We start from the raw sequence: 17,446 nt of genomic DNA, 5'->3' as shown, positions 1-17,446 counted from the left end.
TAGCCGTTGCAAACATAATCTGACATGGGTCACGCTCAGAACACTGGTTCTCAAGTCTTAGCCAACCAAACTCCGGCTTTTGGAAACACTCCGCTGTACGTCATTCGATATTCGAGTAGAACAAATTTAAGGAAACACAGTACAATCGTTTGCTTCTTAGGGAACTTCATCGATGGTTGTTTGTAAAGGTTTACTATTTTCAGCAAAAAATATAACCCTACCCACAACGTTTCATCGTTCCGGTTCGATCGGCTTTTTTTTGTGCTTATCTTCCCACTTCTATGCTTCAGCGCATATACTATCAGCCATGACCAGCATACTAACCGCGCCGGGCAAGTACCGTTCGCGGAAGGACTACAGCACCGGCTCAATTCCGACGTTAGTATCACTGGACGAAGAATCTAGTCTCTCGACAACGACAACGACCTCGGTGTGCAGCGATAGCGTGTTACTGCACAGCTTACGGACGACCGGCAGTTCTGGCACTACCTCCACCAATGGCAGCAACGGGAGCAGTAGTAATAGCAGCAACAGCACTATGAACATCAAAAATGGACTCACCACAAAGCCCCCGCGGCGTAGTTCGCTAGGTTTGGCCCTGCTCGGCGGTGGTTCGCGCAGTTCCAATGGTACAGAAAAAAGCAACAAGCGACGCAGCTCGATCGCGGTCGTTTTTCTTGGCGGTGGTCGCAAAGACTCCAAATCGTCCTCCCTGTCGGCGTCCGGTGCGGGTAACGGCCATCACAATCACAACGGCCACTCGATCAGTACCATACCGGAGAAATACATCAAGACGGGTGAATCAGATATCGAAAACGATTCACCCAACACGGATACGTTCGTGATGCTGGGTGAAGCTGGTTCGAATGCCGCTCACCATCAGCAGCAGGACTCCTACGGTGCTGCCGGCAGTTCGCTAGGATATGACAAGAAGCGCCGGCGCTCATCCTCCTGGCAAACTAAACTTGAACGGCGACGCCGCAAGGGCATGATGGCGTCACTCGATGGCAGCGACACCATGCAGCAAGACTCGGCCAGTTTCAGCAGCTTTGGCTCGGTGCACGGTCTCGATTCGTCACCGTACGGTCCGGGCAAATATGGACGGGAAAAACGTCACTCTTGGTGGAACATCTTCGTGCCGGATAATCTTAAACAAAGGTGATTATCTAGTGCCAGATTGGGTTGTGGCTTTGTGTTTCCTACCGCAGGAACGGAAGATCAATATTCGAACGCTGATATATCGTTAAGAATAGCAAACTCGTTAATGGCCGGCGTACCTTGGTACTTTCTTCACAATGGACAATACAAACGCATCAACACATAAATAACACTTCCTGGTCAATGTACTACCGTTGAAGGCAGTACATACTTCACCTCCACTGTTCAGCATTCGGGTAGCACTAATATTTGTCCACTAACATTTAACCCAACACCTGATACACACTAACTGGTAGTCGACAGTCTCCATCATCTCCTGGACACAAAACACGTCTAGATGTACGTCTCTGCTTCCGATGTTACGGTTCTCACAGCAGCATAACGTGCGTATGCTGACTTTAGATAGCATAGATGCTGTTATCTTAGCGATAGTATTGTATTTCATACCCTACGACAGCTTACACCCACTTCAAGCTAGTGTTTAGGTTTTACAGCAAGCGTGAAGTAGGTGCACATGTCACCATTGCTTGCACTTGCCAATCGGACCCTGACCTAGTTTCCGTTGCGTAAACTGCATTGTTGCATTGCGTTGCCGTGATATTTTATGTCATCCGCGTCAGGCCTTTTAAGCACCGTCACCAACGATAGCTTAAATGAAGAGATGTGGAATGGAAAACATTAATACAATGGTTGTGTTACGATATCTTATCAGTAACTTTACGACCGTAACTAGTCATTCTTAAATTCGTTAAATAGAGAAGTAGGGAACTTTTTGCGTCAATTTTCGACACCCGGTAGCAGTTCCGTGGTGATCCTCCTATATTTGTACCGCAATAGAAGTTAATGCTACTCTTTGCAGTAAGGGTGGGAGCATCGTTTGATTGATCTCAATTGAAATCTATCTTCGTCGGAGGCTGTTATTCTTTCCGTGTTGTTTGGTTTCTAAGACATCGACCGAAACCGATTCTATTTGTTCACTTCCGTTTTCCGTCATTCGGGTGAAGGCTACCATCCATCCACCCGGTGGAGCATGGCTACGTGACTGATGACAGGCGTTTTGTTTCATGCGTGATATCATGCCACCGTCCTACTGACACCGCCGTTTGCAGGCCGGCCCGATGATCCATTGAGTAATTTGAATGTTATGTTGCAGAATCATGGTACCAGAGTTGTGGATGTAAAATTTTCTTCTCGTTTCCATCTGCCAGTAGATTTGCTGAACCCAACTAGGCGAAACAATCGGCCTGACGAAGATGAGCACTTTATGTCAATGGCCGCGTTGCTAGCAAACTCACCCCCCCTTATATCCATCGCGTATTTCAAACCTTATTATTCTGTCGTGCACAAACGATGAAGAAAATACCATAAAATCGTGATCTATATCCTATTAACAAGCTCGACATTTTGATTCTGACGTTAAGCAGGGATGAATCGATTGGCTTTAGAATATGACTCTACTTACCCATCACTGTGTGCGGACGTGAATCGGTGTGAAGATTGCCGGTTCGGTCTTTCAGTAGACACTGCTTTACGGTAGGTTTTTTTTATGATTATTAGGAAGCTGATGGGTGCTCGATGATAATGTCAGAGGAGCACTTGCGATGCGCACTTCAGATTGCGAGCTGTGCTCTTATTCTTCCTAGCGCTTCTTCTGGTCTTTAGAAATCACCGGCTGTTGCAAAGGAATTTGAGTCTAACTATCTCTGCATCTGTGCGTTGATATTTTTATCATAAACAATACAAAACAATCTGGCATTTAATTGTTAAAAGCATAATATTAATTCAGTCAACTACTGATGATGCCTAGAGCTAACGAAAAAAGTCGGGATAAAATGAGATGATGCAATAATTTCGCGAACCAGAAAAACAACATCCATTCAATTGAATGAGTGATGGCATCTGTAATGATTTGTAACATAAACATTTGGACCAATATGCCACCCACTTGCTTGTCATGCAACCGGTGCGAATTGTTGATATTAAATAATCATCCTTTCATCGCGCCATCTTTATCTTCTTTGCCACCAACTTTACCGGGTAGACGAAAGGGGTGGAAAGAAAAACCTTCAGCGATAAATCATTACTTATCTCGGTTCGATTGGACAGCCATCCAAACTGCTTTAATCAGTGCTCTCAAGACATTCCACGCTGAACATACTGCCACGTGGCAGGGACATGAATCACACATAATTTCCGGTGTAACATATGTTACTATTGTCGTACGCGGTTATATCGCCAGGTACATTGACAACAGCTCCCAAAATTGATTGTTAGATGAAGGATCAAATCCAAAACGCGCCAGTTCCACTTCCGACACACAATTTGCACCGAAGTCGAATCGAAACTGGCTGGTAAATATTGGAAAAAATTGTTCGGTTTGCCTCGATTCCCTCACGAAGAGCAACAACGGGCCAGCATTTGGGAAGACAAACAAACCACGGTTGCCCAGTTAATCCGTTGGTCCAACACTTGATCCTTCATAAAGGGATTAACGATCACTCGAGGGAGTCTGCCTGGTTCGGTAAACAGTTTCCTAGCTGTGCGGTAATGCACGGTTATGTGCCGCGTCGAATGGCTAAAGCAACCGCCTGCATCGAGTTTGATCCACTATCGGGCTGTCGGTGTCACGTGCTCTGGAGGAAACACTTCATCCACCATAAACACACAGCTCCCACAGCCGTACCATCGGTTTTTGCCCAAGTGAAACAGAACAGCAATATGCCGACCAGTGTAACAAACACAAAAATTGACGCATTCATTCTCACTTCATCCAGCGTTGATTGCATATCGTCGCCCGTTTTGTCGTCATGAGTGTGTGTGTCGTTCTCCTCACCCCCAGGAACAGATAAGCGGCCAAGTTCGGTAGGCTAGAGTGAAGTGGTACAACCGCAGTCTGCTGCTGCTGCTGGAATCAATATTTGGGATCCCTTGCAAACCCACTTGCCCTCCATTTCTGACCACCAAACCAGGTAGCCCATGGGTGTGTTGACTATGAAATCTTAAACAAACCCTTCCCAAAAGGAGACTTATCAGCTGACCATCACTCGTCGTGTACGGCGATTTGTGAGTGTCTGTCGCTTTCTGCTGCCGGGCGCCCTCGGAAGGTTTCGTTATCGGTTTGGGGACGCATTCGTGCTGCTCGGGCTGGACGATCTCACCTACATTCTGCACCACTTGGGTTTCTTATACCGATCGCGGAGGTCATCCTATACGCGCGTACCGCCTACATACCGTGAGGACATTTTGTGCGTTTGTGCGAGTGTTATTTTTTTTGTCGTCCTATTCGTTCCCAAAATGCAATAAGTGTTTGTTGTACAGTGGTTAAAAAAAAAAGTGTGCATCGTTGTGCAACAGCAGCGCTCGTGAAGTGCGTGCTGTGATTACGGCCGATAAAATCCCAAGTGGCTCTCACTGCGCTGCACGTGTCTTCTGCTGAGCGGCAACATACTTTTCTGAATGTTGTTTTGATGCATGTTTGCTGTTCGTTTGTAGGTTGTTGAACACGACACCTAGTTAAAATTCGGCGTGACCTTGCATGTCTGCGTACGGTGATATTGTGAGACAAGTGGTATCAAAACCAAACGATGGAAAAGCCAAAGAAGATTAAAAATCACTTATCTAAATTTAAGGAGCACTACTGGTAAGGAAATCCATTGCGCCCTTATCTTAATGCGTGTACCGTTTCCCAGTGGGCAGTCGCCGTTCATTTTTAATTGAATGATTCATCCATACCAAAACGATCTTGAGCTGTAGCTGTGGGCTCGAAAATTGATGTGGTTTTTTTCTTGTAATCTTGAAGTTGTTTTTTTCTGGTAATGATTATCCATTTCAGTTTTACTATTTTGCTTGTACCATGAAAAAATGTACTGAAATTTAAAATTACTTACAAAAAGAACATGTCACGAGTTTTAATCACACCGCGATCCAGTCCAGTCAACTGTGGATAGTAATTAGCTATCGACTATCAGTACAAATATAATTTGATTGAATTCTGTTGCGCTTCAGGAATATGTACATTGTTTTCGGGATTCCCTTATCACTAGCCCAACGCAATCGAAATCAGCGTGGCTCTGCCGATGCAACGCAACCACAATGTGAACGTAAAAAAGAATGAAACATTAACTGATAGCGTAGCACAAAGATTAAATGGTGAACCTGAAATATAATTACGACACACAAATTGAATGTGTTTTTTTTATTTCATTTCTACACCTGGATCAGCTCTGGTGACAAGGATATTGATTAGTGTTGTCTGAAGAATAAATTGAATTACAAACTTACTTACAAGAGCACAAATGATAACCAACTATTCAAACACGTAATCCGTAAATCAATCATTGTTACTTTATGTTTTACATATTAGCATAATTTCACATTTATGTTTTTAATTTCCTCCACAGCTAGAAAAAACTCTACAGTGTAGAATTTGTTTTATTTTATTTTATTTTGTTTCGTTTCTTTTTGTCTATTTTTTCCCCCAAATGTATGTTTCTGCATTCAATTATCCCTCCCGTACTGGTTGGCGCCCGACCGTCTCTAATGGCACGATCCGTAAACTATCCCGTCCCGTTTGTGTGTACGATTGATGCTACAACCCATGCACCATCATCATCCTTCCATGATTACGATCGTTGATCCCACTGCACAGGACACGTAGGGCTAGTCAGGACGTGATACTGTCCAAAAGCTCCGACACTCTCAGTAGCCCACCATACCGAAGGTTAGTTGTTGTTTTCTTTTTTCGTTTTAGATTATATTTTTTTAAATTATTTGCTTTCAATTATCAATACTCCGTTTCATCCATTACATTCATTACTTTTACATTTTTTTTGTTAATATCACCACCCATCATCAGTATCATTCATTAACCCATCAATAATTTGTGACTTTATTACCCGTATCGTCCCACGTCTGATCGATGGGTATTGCCAGTAACATGTATGATTTAAAATAGCAGAATCCACAAAAAAGGGCATCGCTACCTCACCGGTGTTTGATAATGTGCGAGCATAAACACGTCTTACATAAAATACCGACAACTAATACACTTGTTCGCGACCGTTGCTTCGCATTGCCTTACGCCGGACGCGGAACATTCTTTGCTTCCGTTAGCACATTAACACGCAATTTACCGTCTTGAACGTTGAGTTGTTGTCGTTCACGTGAGGTCGTTCCGGAGCCGTTGTTTTCGGAAAACATCAAATATCACGGTTGTTTTAAATCTATTTTTATCTGTCCTACTGCCGGCCGTTGCACAAACGGAATGATTCATCAACCGAATTAAGCCAAGAGGCCCTTTAACTCGGCCCTTTAAGTGGTGATGGATGGTAACGGTCCTACAAACAACAACAACCGGTCAGCTTAGCGTTGTAGTGTTGACCTTCACCTCGAAGTACGGCTCGACGTACCGCTTCCCGCTAAGATGGGGCGATATCATTCATTCGCTAGTAGCCTGCAGATGTTTGACGATTTATCATCAAGCTTTTTTCCTTATACCTACATCCTCTCGAAACAAACCAATCCTACCAACGGCACTAAACTCTGATGAGTTTATGGTGTTTCTTAATTTTGGAGCCACTTTCGACCATGAGAGGTGCAGCAATCGATTTATTGGTTTTGCTAATCAGATGAATCAAAATCAAATGAAAAACGAGACGCTGTTGATGGTCGAATGTAAATGCTATTGTAAAATGTTATTCATGGTTGATGCAAAGTTATATGTGTTCTGCATGGGTTTGACAGTGTTGAGGTGAAATAGACTATGAAAAGCTGAAACTAGTTATTTTAAGCCTGAGGAAGGGTCTAGAAATTACTAAAGGATTTTTTTTCGTGGTCTGGTTGATAAACCGCGATAAACCGTACCATTATCACAAATCGTTTTGTTTTTGTTACTAATTCAACCCACTTTCGTATGCCCATGCGCATGTGTACTAATTAGCCAAATTCAAGTGCTTTCGATACGGTAACCTTCAAGGCCACATTTCGTAACGTGCGTTACATTGCGTGTCATCGGTAGGGTGGAATGTGACTCAACGAGTGACTCCAAAACCTATGACCATGTGCTTCTCGAGTGACAATGGTATGAAAGACGCAACATTAAACTATATACTTTTTTCGTTAATCTTTCAACGCCATTCACCTTGACATACGGCCATCGCATGCGGTGCGTAACTTGGAGCTAATCGAAAACAATTGCAATACGCCGCATGTAAAATAGTGCCGTTCGATTTGTGATATGGCGTCACATACACACGCTGTCAATAACCTTCGAAATTTGTTTACCCATTTAATGGACCGAGGGATAGGGATAGGAGTGAACGGTGTGCCGAAAGTGGCCACTGATTCTTTATTATCCCGTGACTAATTATTCGGCACCTAAGGCACACGTGGATTATGCGTAGGTCACAGAGCGGACGTACCGTTCGCGTTGGTTGCCTTCATATTGGGAAGCTTCATTTGCATTTCCGGTAGCTCTGCAAAACATAATCCGGCACGAAGAACACGATGTGCAATTACGAATGAACGAAGCTTTTCTGCAGATCCATAGCAGAGACCTACATGGTCTGGCCATAATATGTCGCGGAACGCGATCGTAGCCATTGTGGATGGTGGTGTCTGAATCGCTGGCAATAAAGCGTTCAAAGTTCCACATGCGACAAGATTCAACACCGCTCCATACACTACCAAGTAGATAAAGAAAAGCAAGAAACAGTTTCCGATGGACATACGTGTTTGCATTACGTGTTCATGTTGGGTTTTTGTATGCGTATGGATGTTACAAACAACTACTACCACTTTATGGAAATCACAAATAAGTAGACATTTAGAGGTGGATGTACCTTACAAGCAAACGAATAAAACACTAGAACTATCGAAACAGTCACTTCAACAAGGGGGGTAAAACTGTTCCACCATAGATGATGCATAACTTTGACGCATCAATTCTGGAGTAACGCAGGAGTAACACATAAAAAAGGACAAATTTCAGCGATTTTTCCTACAAATCTCCTGTCATCTAGAGCAGAACTCAACACTGTTTAATGTCTTTTAGCAATTCTATTCGCACAACAAAAATTGGACAATGTTTTAAGTTAATGCGCAATGGCCACAACTAAAATAGTAAGGCAACTGCTCTCGAAGTTTTGTTCGAACTTTAACTCTTCAAACTCAAACTCTTCGTATTCTCCCGATATGTCTGATCATCAGATTTCGTTTATGTCTTCTCCTATCTAAAAAAAGGCCATATTAGCATTTTTTTCTGATGCACTTAGCATAGGATTTCTCTTGAATTCTTGAATTTATTGCATTTCATCATGCTTAATAGTTCTTCGATCCATCTTTTAAATACGTCATGAACTCAAAAACATATTAAAACATAATGCAAGTCTTCAACCAATTCAAATTAATTGTTTGTACAGTGACCATTAACAGAAGCGCTAAAAATAAAATCAGTTGTAGTGTTGAATAAAGCAAAGGAAAGAATGGAGTTTAAAGCTCTCTTTCACTATCCCGTTAAGCTTTCCAAGGGGTTTAAACAATCAATTTGTTTTAAACGGAATTGAATCGGAAAACATGCAATTTCAACCTGATTTTAAGTATGTTTTAAGTATGATATCCGGATGCATGGCACTCCCGTGGTGAATAGTGTCGCTGGTCTTCATACGATGGGACCTGTACGAAATCCCATCCGGACAGGAATTGTTCGCAGGATTTGATAACTCAATAGTCCAATATGAAAAAGATAAAGAAAGCCAGATATGCTTGACAAAATGAGATGAAGCCACGATTTCTTGAGCAAATCACAACAATCACGGTCACTTATTCGGTTCTTTGGATTATTCCAGCCACGTAGAAAAATGCAATATAATCAGATATTATAATATTATTACAAATTACGAAGCAGTAAAATTAGTCTTATTCTTATACTGCATGGTTAAGGTATACCCTACGGTAGAAATACCCTACGGTTTGTCAGCAACTCTTCACCATGTATCGAAGACCTCCCGACAAATACGGGGAGTAGCAAGACATCTTTTCTGTTACAAAAACATGAAAACCCCTAGAACGTCCTGTGGTCCAATACCATGCCCAGCGTTAAGAATGATGGGCAACCATGATTTTCCGGATGGGTTCAATGTCATACGAATTGTGGTTTTTCGATATGCTCGATTGGCACCGATTGGGATCAATTTCCGGCCATAGCCCACAAAGCGGCAGACGGATGGAATCGCACAACGTTCGTTCAGTGGCACTCCGGGGACACACGTTTCGATGGACGTTTGCTGGAATCATTGCAGCGCTGTAGGGTGCTTTGAACTTGAAATTCTTCAGCCATAATCATTTACTGAAAAGGTTGCCATCCAATAGCAATTGTGCACCCAGCATTTGTAGCGTGCCAGCGTTGCAATCATGCGAAACAATCGGTAACACCGCAAACCCATATCAGTCGGCATAATATCCGGCGCTGTGAGCAATGGGGCGATGGTTGCTACTGCTGGGTCCATTTCACTTTTTAGGTGATATCGCCATGTTTTGCGATCGATGTGCACCGAACAGCGGTGCGCTACGGCAGATTGACAGATTTATCGTGCATAATTTAATTATAAGGCACCCGCGTCAACGTCAGCGTCACGAATCCATGCGCTTAGATTTCTGACCTCTAGCAAAGCTGACGACCCGATTGCTTTTAACGTCAGATGATAAGATCTTTCTCCTAGATCAATACACTGGCTCGCACGCTACGGTGACTGTGGCCCATGAAACACGCATTCAAACACGGTGACTCTTGCCTGTATCTCGCCGATCTACAACCATATAGTTCATCATCTGTCCCTCCTTTCGCGCGCAACTACCTGCCACGCTTGCCGTCTGTTCTGCACCAGATGTTACGCTTCCTTTACGGGTCAGCACACTGGGGTGTAGTAGTGCCTTAATGTGCTATCGATTGCGTTAAATCAACTACCGATACCGATACAGATTCTAGAGCCCGCTCGGTGTGTAACCTTCAGCGAGGAGGTATAACGATAGTATCGCAACACCTGCCGGGTGTCTATGGAGACAACCATATTCTGCGACAATCCCATACATCAGCGGCTCTTACTGTAGTCCGCAGCTACTGATCGTGTCAAATTTGTGTTATAATTATCTTGATGCACGCCGCCCGCTAGAGCCGTCAGGTGTTGTTGCCCTTCTCGCCCTGCCTGGCCGGGTTAACTGGTACGCGCAAGATGGCAAAGTAGTGCGATAGCGACAGTTACTGTCATTTATTCCATTTAAAAACACTACGGTAGGACTTTGCCTGCAGCAGCATTGCGGAGTTCATCGCATCGCTCCCCACTCCAAGGAATCGCCCTACCAAGGGAGTTCGCACGTAGTAGCCGCAATCGAGCTCGAGCTCCCTTGGCGACGAGCAACTCTTAAACACACGAACACACGCACAACACTGTGAAGGATGTAGAGACACGAGGGCCCCAGTGAGAGTGCACGGCAAGTTAATCGCCCTACCGGAAGCATAAATCTAGTTTAATGTGGTGCAAAATTTTTCCTTGATGGTGGCGCGTATGGGGTTTTCTTTGCCCCACTACCATTCGCACGCTCAATACCGTCATCTCATTGGAAAAAATGACCGCGAACCTGCCGTCAACCACCAGGTCACTAGCTCACGATGCCTTTGTGGCAAAAGGGGATGCTGCACTGTTTACCTCTCCCGTCGTTGATCGTGGCAAACGATGAGCCATGGAACCGGTAGTACACCGGATAGGCGAAGAGGCCCGATATCCCTACCAGCTAGCTCTGAACTGAGATGAGTTTAGGAGGGTTGATTCGAACCATTCGTTCCATCCGAACACAAAGCGATGAATGGAATTTTGCGCGGCAAAACTTTCAAGTATGGCATGATTTATGAACCTCGATCGTGCCGCTCAAGGAGAAGTGTGATTGCGAAGGAAGATCGTTCCTTACCCCCTACGTAACGTGGAGGCCGTGGCAGGTGTGTCAAAAAGACCACAGCAAAGGAAAGGCACAGGAAAGCCGTAATCTTCCACCGCGGGAGATGTCTTTACCGTGTGCGACTATAAATCAAACGCACGTGATGATAGTTCACTCGAAATTAAATCCCCATCACCTGTACTACGTTCGAGTAGAAGCTTCAAAAGACGCGTTTACATCAGTTAGTTAGCAAACGGACAAACCATATCCTTAAAAAAATAGTACCTTCCATGGCTAACACTGAAGAATCCGGTCGCAGATCCATTTAGTTTACACAGGGTTCTTAATTGAGCTTCCGGTTTTCGGTGCCATTCACTCGTTAATGCAGTTGTCTCTTTGGGACTCTTCTAGCAGATAACAACAGTCGGACCATTGCAATAAAAATACAAGAGCATGCTTGTCAAGCATCGAGCATTCCATACACCGCAAGGATAAAGATTTATCCAACAACACACAGGCGCCCATGCCAGGGTGTTAAGTCGTAGAACAACAACAGCTGTGATCACAGTAATTATCCAATTAGCAAGTGTAACGTACGGTACAAGAACGACCATTTTCGCACCTGACATGGACATTCCGTGTGATCTTAATTCTTCGGTTGAATTCGAATTCTTTCTGCATTAAACTAGGCGTCAGTTCGCTTTTGATGATAAAAGTGAGAAATAATTTGTAACGCCATAAAAATAAGGGATTAAATATAATTCTCGCTAAAACATCAATCATTTACCATAATATTAGAATTTTTTTTTGCATTAATTCACGATCATTCTCCAATGTTTTTTATTTTTAAAAAATATTTCAAGCAACTATAACTTTCTCACAACCATTACGCTTGTATTGCTCCATAAAATGTTTAATGTGCTTAAATGACCTGTTAACTGATATTCACCATCAAAATCATGATCAAACACTCCGCATGAGATTGGTTAACTGTGAACCGAAAGCAACCGCACATCTGTGCTCTCCCCACCATCCACGTAAGTAGTGGCATCTGCCTGAAAGTGTTTACCTGTCTTAAGTGTTAATATCGCACCGAGCACGTACAATAAGCCATAACCGTAGGGCGTGTGCATGCTTCTGCTATGCTTGCTTACATTTTATTAGCCTCATATTACCTGGCTTATCGAACATTTCAAATCACTATCCACAGATAGTAAAATACGTACGTTTAGTGTCTATTTAAGTGAATTATGGTACGAGTTTTATGGCTGGACATTGTGGCCAGTAACGTGCCTTGTTTCTGTTTGTTGACATTCGAGAAATATTGCCGGGTCTTTTCACAACCTGCACGTCAGTAATATATTGCTTTTTCTTTTCTTTTCGTAATCTCAACAGGAGCAAATCCAGGAGCGTCGATCATGGACTGGCCGCACCGTTCGATCTAGACTCGCTGCGCTCGAAGGTTGAAGGCAGATTTGAAAGCATCGATCGACTATCAAAAGGTAATAATTCTTGTTTTCCGTTAGGCACTACCACACTGTTTAAGAATTACCATATCCTTACCAACCTAAAGATTTACTTGAAACCAGAACAATGCATCCCTTCAGTGTTCATGTGACCATTCGTATCCTACAAAGTCTAAAGAACCCAAAACATTCTGAACCGGCTGGTTTTGGTGCGACTGGAAAAGGCATAACCACCAACCATCGCTCTTCATTGCATGTGACTTGAGTGCAATCAATAAATAAACATAAAACAGATTCAACAGATTAGTGCAACTTTGTTGTCTACCAGTTGCAACGGACTATTTTCATGATCTCGTTTCTGCTGTTTCAGCTTTGCGATGGTGCACTTAGGACCAGCCCTGAGGTCCGTTGTTCCAAGAGCTTTGTTTACATTCCGTCTTCATGCACATCCTACCCCTCTGGGGATAAATATGAGCTTCTTTTGCAGACAGTCTATGCTTTTGTCAGCAAATTTGTTAAAATCTCCAAACACGCAGGGTCTATATTCTCTGACAGAGGGAAGACTCCAGTGTGGTCTGACCTGACTACCAAATAATCAGAAGTGTTTGTTGAGTGCAGACGTTTAGAAAATCCTCACGATGGTTTGTTCATCGATAGTGGATGAGCAAGGCCTTATGTTTCAGCAAAGAAAAGCGTTTATATTGTGCCGCCGTGAACGTCCTTTGCTGAAATATGGGTTTATTGTAGTGTATAGTAAAAGTTTATCGAGTTGTACCTCATTGTGCATTGACCCATCTTACGGGCTGTTGACATTTCAATGTCGCAAACAGCAGTACAAATTCAATCAGCAAGGTCCGATGCTTTCCTAGCACGTAATATTATACTATCAACTGTTCCATACGTTTGAAATGTCTAAACTGTTTGTGATGTCTCGTTGTAGATGGCGAAAAGAAGCGTTCGATGCCCACGATACCTACAATTACGTATACAGTAAAGGACCGGGACACACTAACCTCCGTGGCTGCCCGTTTCGATACGACACCGTCAGAATTGACCCAACTCAACCGTTTGGCCAGTTCGTTCATCTACTCCGGTCAGCAGTTGCTCGTACCGGACAAAAATGCCAAAGCGAGCGCCGATGGTGAATCCGACACTAGCACGGAACGTTCCTCCAACAGTCCCACCGATGGCCGCCGTAAGGGCTCGCAGGAAGATCTGTCTCAGGACGAAAAGGGTATGTATATTTACGATTCAGTAAGATAGCCAAGCAAAGTGTAGTTCTAATAGCTGCAACAAGCAAAGTGTTCACATTTTCGCTACGATTGTAACCGTCAATTTATCGTTCGCTAACAGTTCAACTGTGGCCCACATCAAGCCCATAGTGCGATATACTGTGGCTTTTTGTGATTGAAAACCTGTCGCCGGGCGAAATACGGGGCGAAAAACGTCACGCTGTCAAAACAACAGCGTTTTGCTGTGTTGTTTTCTTTCACAACTTTTTTTCTACACGCGCACCTGATCAATAGTTTACCAAAGTGCAGCTGATGCCGTGTAAAGAGTGTGTAAATTTAATTTCGCTTCTTTTATCCGCTAGAATGCAAGATTGTAGAAGTGATGGCATGAGCGTATAAATTTGTATTTACCTGCAAATCGTAATACAAGTGGCCACAACACAGCGAATAATTCATGGCAAGTGCAGGTTGTGTAAATGTTTGATCAAATGTTGAAAACGGTGGTGTTTTGCAAAAATGGAGGTAAGCGCCCGATACAACCGAAGCAATGCGCAAAACAGCTGACAATCGAATGTAGTTTAAAGTGCATCATCCGTTCTAGATGGTCATGTGTGAATTTGACAATGTCTTGCTGTCGCACTGTACTAAACATTGATTTTTACTAGCACCCACAAGGCAGTGACCGTTTTATCGTCGTCGCCGAATACAAATAAATAAAAAGAAGCGAAGGATAGCAAATTCCCATGACTAAAGATCTCTAGAACCGTAATCGATACCTAGAACAGCAATATAACCTATATGTGAGGTTCAACCGGAAAATAATCATTCAATAATGTTGGGAACATAACTCTAACATGTGTTAAGATAACATTTTTACTATCATCAACGAATTCGTCGTGATTGTCACTGGATTCATCATGCAGCAATGATAAAAAGCGAACCACTTGCACACACGCACACATTGAACCCATGAATATAAGAACCTTTGGGAGGGTAGTGTTAATTGTGACTCGCAATACAAATGCAACCAAGCCGTGTAGGCGCAACTACCGGCAGTCGGTCTCGACCCATGGTGTTTGTAAAGCCATTGATAAGATCGTACATACACTAACCTGTCCATATTGCCCAACAGACTTCATTAGCCAGATCCAACTGCAAGGTTTGTCGGGTCGGTAGTAACAGCGCTGATAGTTGGTTAAAAAGCAGACTAATGATTCTGCGATCAGAAAATCTGTTTCTCTCCCACATGACTCATTGATGGGGTGGTGAGTGATATAGAAAAGTGAAAAATGCAATCGTGGACAATGGATTTTGGAGCTTCGTTTTTGCGAGAAAAGTTATCAGGTTTGTTGACTGTCCGTTCGGTGACTATGTTTATCTTTTGGGTGACGGCACTATCATTGTCCCTAGCCTGGTTTGCTTGTTGACACACACTCTTGGAAGGTCTTGGGTGGGCAACTGATTTCCATTCACTACTGCGATCCAAATTCAATTCGTAAACTTCTTCCAAAAGTATTTCTGTTTGATGTTTACCGCAAAGTAGTCAATGGCGCAACTAATTGGTCATGTTTGTTCCTGTTTTTAGATTTGCTGGAAGGACTTCGCCCGGGGTCACCAAAACCCGGTCATATCGAGCGTGTTGCGTCACCGAACACACAAAGTGGCGGTGGCGCTGGTGGTGGTGGAGGAGGAGGTGGTACGACCGGAAATACAGTCGGTGGCGATGAGGACGATCCTGTGACTATCCAGCGTTTCTTAAAGATCAACGTACGGCACATCACCGATGGTCAAGGAGTAGTAGGTGGGGTACTGCTTGTCACCCCCAACGCCGTCATGTTTGATCCGAATGTGTCGGATCCACTAGTCATCGAGCACGGTCCGGAAAGCTACGGTGTCATTGCACCGATGGAGTTTATCGTGAATGCGGCCATATTTAACGATATTGCACACATGCGCGTGCAGGGTGCGGCCGGCGGCAATGAAACAGCCGAGAAGGCTGAAATTTATCACCCTGTGCCGGTGGAGAAACCATGTTCACGCTGTGACACTCATTCACCCGGTAAAGATTCGCTGCTCGTTAAGGACGAAACGTTCCCGGAGCTGGGAGTTGGATCGGTTGAGGGATGCGACGATCAGGAATCGATCTGCTCTAGTAACGAGCGGGACGGTGACGCTTTTCCGAAGGCATTCGAGCGCGATCTCGTGACACCGAATAACCTGCAGCGTTTGCATGGTGATTCGACCGAAAGTGGCGGTAGCTCGGTGGAACCGAAACCGCCATCTACAGAGCCACCCATGTTCCTGTCGTACGATCGTGATTCGTCGCAGTCTCACACGCCCAATTCCCTCGACCACAGTACCGGTGCTTCAAACGAGCAACAGCAGAAGCAGGCAGGCGATAAGACTGACCAAAACAAGACCAACAATATCTTAGAGGATCCCACCATGCGCTCCCTGGAGGAGCGACGGAGAAGTCTACTGGACCAGCACTGGGCAATCCCCAGCAAGGACAGGTTAGAGTCACATTAAGACCGGTTCATTGTAGTGTAATCAATCTCATTCACTCACCAATACTCACGTCCTTACCGCATGTCGTAGTTGGAGTGGTAAAATTTACTAACAATTTTTCTTTAGGTCACGGTAACACATCGTACGTTTTTTCTATTCATGAAGAACGGCCAGGCCGTAGAGCTTAAATCTATTGCAATCTTAATCCAAAGTACAATTCACATTAGTTTGTTGATATGTCCTTCTCCTAACATTGAAAGGGCACCTTTTCCCGAGTATACTCGGCAAAAACACACTTTGTAAAGAATTAACAATGAATTTGGTTTCTGTTACAATGTTACGATCTAACGTAGTGGAACTTGTGGAATGAAAGTTATTTAAAATTTTACTATACTCATTATTGTTTTATTTTTATGTTTCTGCTTTTGTTTTCGTTTTCCCCGCATTAAAACCTGCATTATGTCCCAAAATTCCTGGATCATTTTACCATCATTCGATGTTTCCTGCTATACGGAGAGTATATAGATTAAAATGTTATTGCGATCAATCATCATCTCGAAGATCTCTGGACGACGAAGAGGCTGCCAGTACAGGAAGCGGCACAACGGCAGCATCTTCCTCGACTGCTGGTGCTAGCTCCATTGGTGGTATGGGAAGCGCAGGTGGACATCACGTTGTAATTCCACCAATTGCTGAAGCTGCTGGCGGTGATGGTCAGCTAGTAAAGCAATCGTGTCATGATTCGGGCATCGACATCCGTGACCCGGCCCACGGTTCATCGCTGACGACGGGCGGTGGAACCACAGGGGGTAGTGGTAGCAGTGCGGCTAGCTCAGTCGCTAGCATACCAATAGTGGCACCAATTGCAACGAAGAAGGTCTACAGCGATGCGGACATCGTATTGAGCGCGGACTGGGTTCCGCCACTGACCATTGCACCGACACATTTGCACGACACTTCACCAAGAAGTAGTAGCTCGCTAGTGTCCTCCTCACATCAGAGCACCTTGTCAACGTTGACATCTGATGCAGGCGGACGGAAGAAAACATCCAGTGTGAGCTTCAGCGTAGACGAACACGATCCTCATGGTGCTACCGTTCCGGCCGGTTCCGGATCACTTGACAAAGGTGGCGAAACGAAAAAGAATAAGGTAGG

The 17,446-nt window shown here is 44.0% G+C and overlaps 1 protein-coding gene across 2 annotated transcripts in view; it reads left to right on the top strand.

Moving 5' to 3' along the window:
- The first annotated feature begins 307 nt into the window (after window positions 1-307).
- The window catches only part of LOC128719865 (uncharacterized), a 41,352-nt gene continuing 24,213 nt past the window's right edge, over window positions 308-17,446 (top strand). For both annotated transcript variants that reach the window (XM_053813504.1, XM_053813503.1), the window contains exons 1-6: window positions 308-1,158; window positions 5,807-5,878; window positions 12,481-12,587; window positions 13,492-13,785; window positions 15,369-16,296; window positions 16,817-17,441. In XM_053813504.1, coding sequence (XP_053669479.1) covers window positions 308-1,158; window positions 5,807-5,878; window positions 12,481-12,587; window positions 13,492-13,785; window positions 15,369-16,296; window positions 16,817-17,441 — 2,877 coding nt within the window. The remainder of the gene's footprint in view (window positions 1,159-5,806; window positions 5,879-12,480; window positions 12,588-13,491; window positions 13,786-15,368; window positions 16,297-16,816; window positions 17,442-17,446) is intronic.

Source organism: Anopheles marshallii, chromosome 2 (genome assembly GCF_943734725.1).
Source record: "Anopheles marshallii chromosome 2, idAnoMarsDA_429_01, whole genome shotgun sequence".
In the NCBI taxonomy this organism is placed as follows: domain Eukaryota; kingdom Metazoa; phylum Arthropoda; class Insecta; order Diptera; family Culicidae; genus Anopheles; species Anopheles marshallii.
The sequence above is the reverse complement of the archived record's forward strand: the minus strand, read 5'-3'. Positions and strand labels throughout refer to the sequence as shown.